Source organism: Agrilus planipennis, unplaced genomic scaffold, assembly GCF_000699045.2.
Source record: "Agrilus planipennis isolate EAB-ADULT unplaced genomic scaffold, Apla_2.0 scaffold239, whole genome shotgun sequence".
NCBI lineage: Eukaryota > Metazoa > Arthropoda > Insecta > Coleoptera > Buprestidae > Agrilus > Agrilus planipennis.
In genome coordinates this window covers 413,707-415,465 of record NW_020442381.1, presented here as the reverse complement: position 1 = coordinate 415,465, position 1,759 = coordinate 413,707, and the positions used below count along the sequence as shown (strand labels likewise).

General features: G+C 36.2%; 1 protein-coding gene across 1 annotated transcript; it reads left to right on the top strand.

Annotated features, from left to right (window-relative positions):
• Positions 1 to 453: 453 nt before the first annotated feature.
• LOC112906255 lies at positions 454 to 1,286 on the top strand. The gene is made up of 3 exons (XM_025980103.1): positions 454 to 562; positions 627 to 758; positions 1,161 to 1,286. Exons 1-3 carry the CDS (start codon positions 518 to 520, stop codon positions 1,284 to 1,286), a joined length of 303 nt encoding a protein of 100 aa, XP_025835888.1. The 5' UTR covers positions 454 to 517.
• The last annotated feature ends 473 nt before the right edge of the window (positions 1,287 to 1,759 follow it).

Genomic DNA, 1,759 nt, shown 5'->3' with positions numbered 1-1,759 from the left:
AGTTATAACCAATATAACATCAGCATCAATATCGTTCAAATCATCTTCGAGTTATTTTTATCTGTCGAACTTTTATCAATCTACATCAATTTCCATATTATTTTCAATTATCAAGTAACAGCAATAATATAGTTAACCATTTCGATTATGTTGTCAGTTTGTATAAAGTATAGAGTACGTTATTAAATGTATACAACATAAAAAAGACTATTATTCCAAATCGGCATCAATACACCAATATCAAGCAAAACTACGCTAATCGTAATAAAATATTGTTAAGGAAATAAAAACAACGAGATTTCCCTTCATTGAACATTTCATAATAAATCTTGGAAATTTGTTTAAACCTATATTAATTACTATAACAAATTTATCGAAAATATATGTATCGTTTATCATATTCTTGCATTGTGAACAAAAAACGTAACGAGAATTTTATCAACAGAAGTACTTCAAAAATACCTTTATAAAACGAGATTCTATCAAGACCTATACAGTATCTATGTGACTGGCAGAAATGAAGGAAATTGTCTTAACTCTCATTACACTTTCCTTAGTTACGGTAAAGCAGTAAAATTAATTTTGAAATCTAGATCATAATTGAATTTATTTTTTGTTTTTTACAGGCTCACGTGACTAGGGATTGGTCTAAAACTTCTCGTAAAACAGCATCCACAGGACTCCAAAGGCTTGCATCGTCCGAAGGTTTAAAGATCGTGGGAGGGAATGAAGCTTCACCGGGCTCATTACCATACCAAGTAGGCATAGAAAATATTTAGAATATGTGATGTTTGATCGAAATTTTGGGGTTAATTAGCGGGGTAACGTGTTCATAATAGTATAAGGATGCTTATAGGTTTGCTTTTAAAGTAAAGTAGCCGAAACTATTAAATCGGCTCCAAATTCCATTAGTATTAAATTGCAATTTAAATGTGAAGGTTCATTGAAGGCAAATTCGCGGNATTTTCAGCTATGTATATCTATTTTGTATATTTATAGTAATAAATTAGAAAGTTTAGAAACGCTCTGTCAAGTGCACATTTAATATCTGCGTGCGGGTTCATTATTCGCACTGAAGTGCTACCTGAACATTTAGCGCCGGTGCACACTTGCGGCAATCGCCGCTGCGGCACCGCAATTGCGGCTTAACGTACTAACAGGTAAATGGGTTAATGCACATTCATCTGCGCGCCGCCGCGGGGCCGCGCGTCCAGATGGCGACCGTTTTGAACCGCAGGTCCCTACGAAACCGTGGCGGCACCGCTGCCGCTATTGCGGTTTTGTAGTACTCGTTTGTATATCGGCTGGTACACACTTGCGGCAAATTGACGCAAAAAAGGATGGCTGCTACTAGAACTTCTGAAGATTTGGATATAGAATTATTCATTGATGCAGTAAAGGGGTTGGTTCCCAGAGATATGGGATATTTCCTCAGAAATATACCTATACCATGAAAGAGTCAAAAACAGGTCTGCATGGATTATAATCTGTGAAATGTTTTCCGATGGATTTTTGGAGCTGGATGACAAGGAGAAAACATTTCTAGTGGGATTATGGAGACTCTTAATCTGGTATCTTTTGCGATCTTATCCTATCAGAAACTTTTGCTGTTAATTCATCAGATGAAGCAACACTCCTTCGAAAGTAGTTGAAAAATTAGTCAGGATTCTCCCTTAAATACGAAAACGACGTTACAAATGTGCCCCTCGTAAGCCGTAAATCGGTATATGGGTCTACCCAAAATCGTCTCGTTTTTTTT

What these genes read in the sequence shown, in the direction of transcription:
- LOC112906255 (XM_025980103.1), top strand. Translation starts at nt 518, where the DNA reads ATGAAGGAAATTGTCTTAACTCTCATTACACTTTCCTTAGTTACG. An exon ending in TTACACTTTCCTTAGTTACG is followed by an intron (nt 563 to 626) that starts GTAAAGCAGTAA and finishes TGTTTTTTACAG; the next exon opens with GCTCACGTGACTAGGGATTG. An exon ending in CGGGCTCATTACCATACCAA is followed by an intron (nt 759 to 1,160) that starts GTAGGCATAGAA and finishes ACGTACTAACAG; the next exon opens with GTAAATGGGTTAATGCACAT.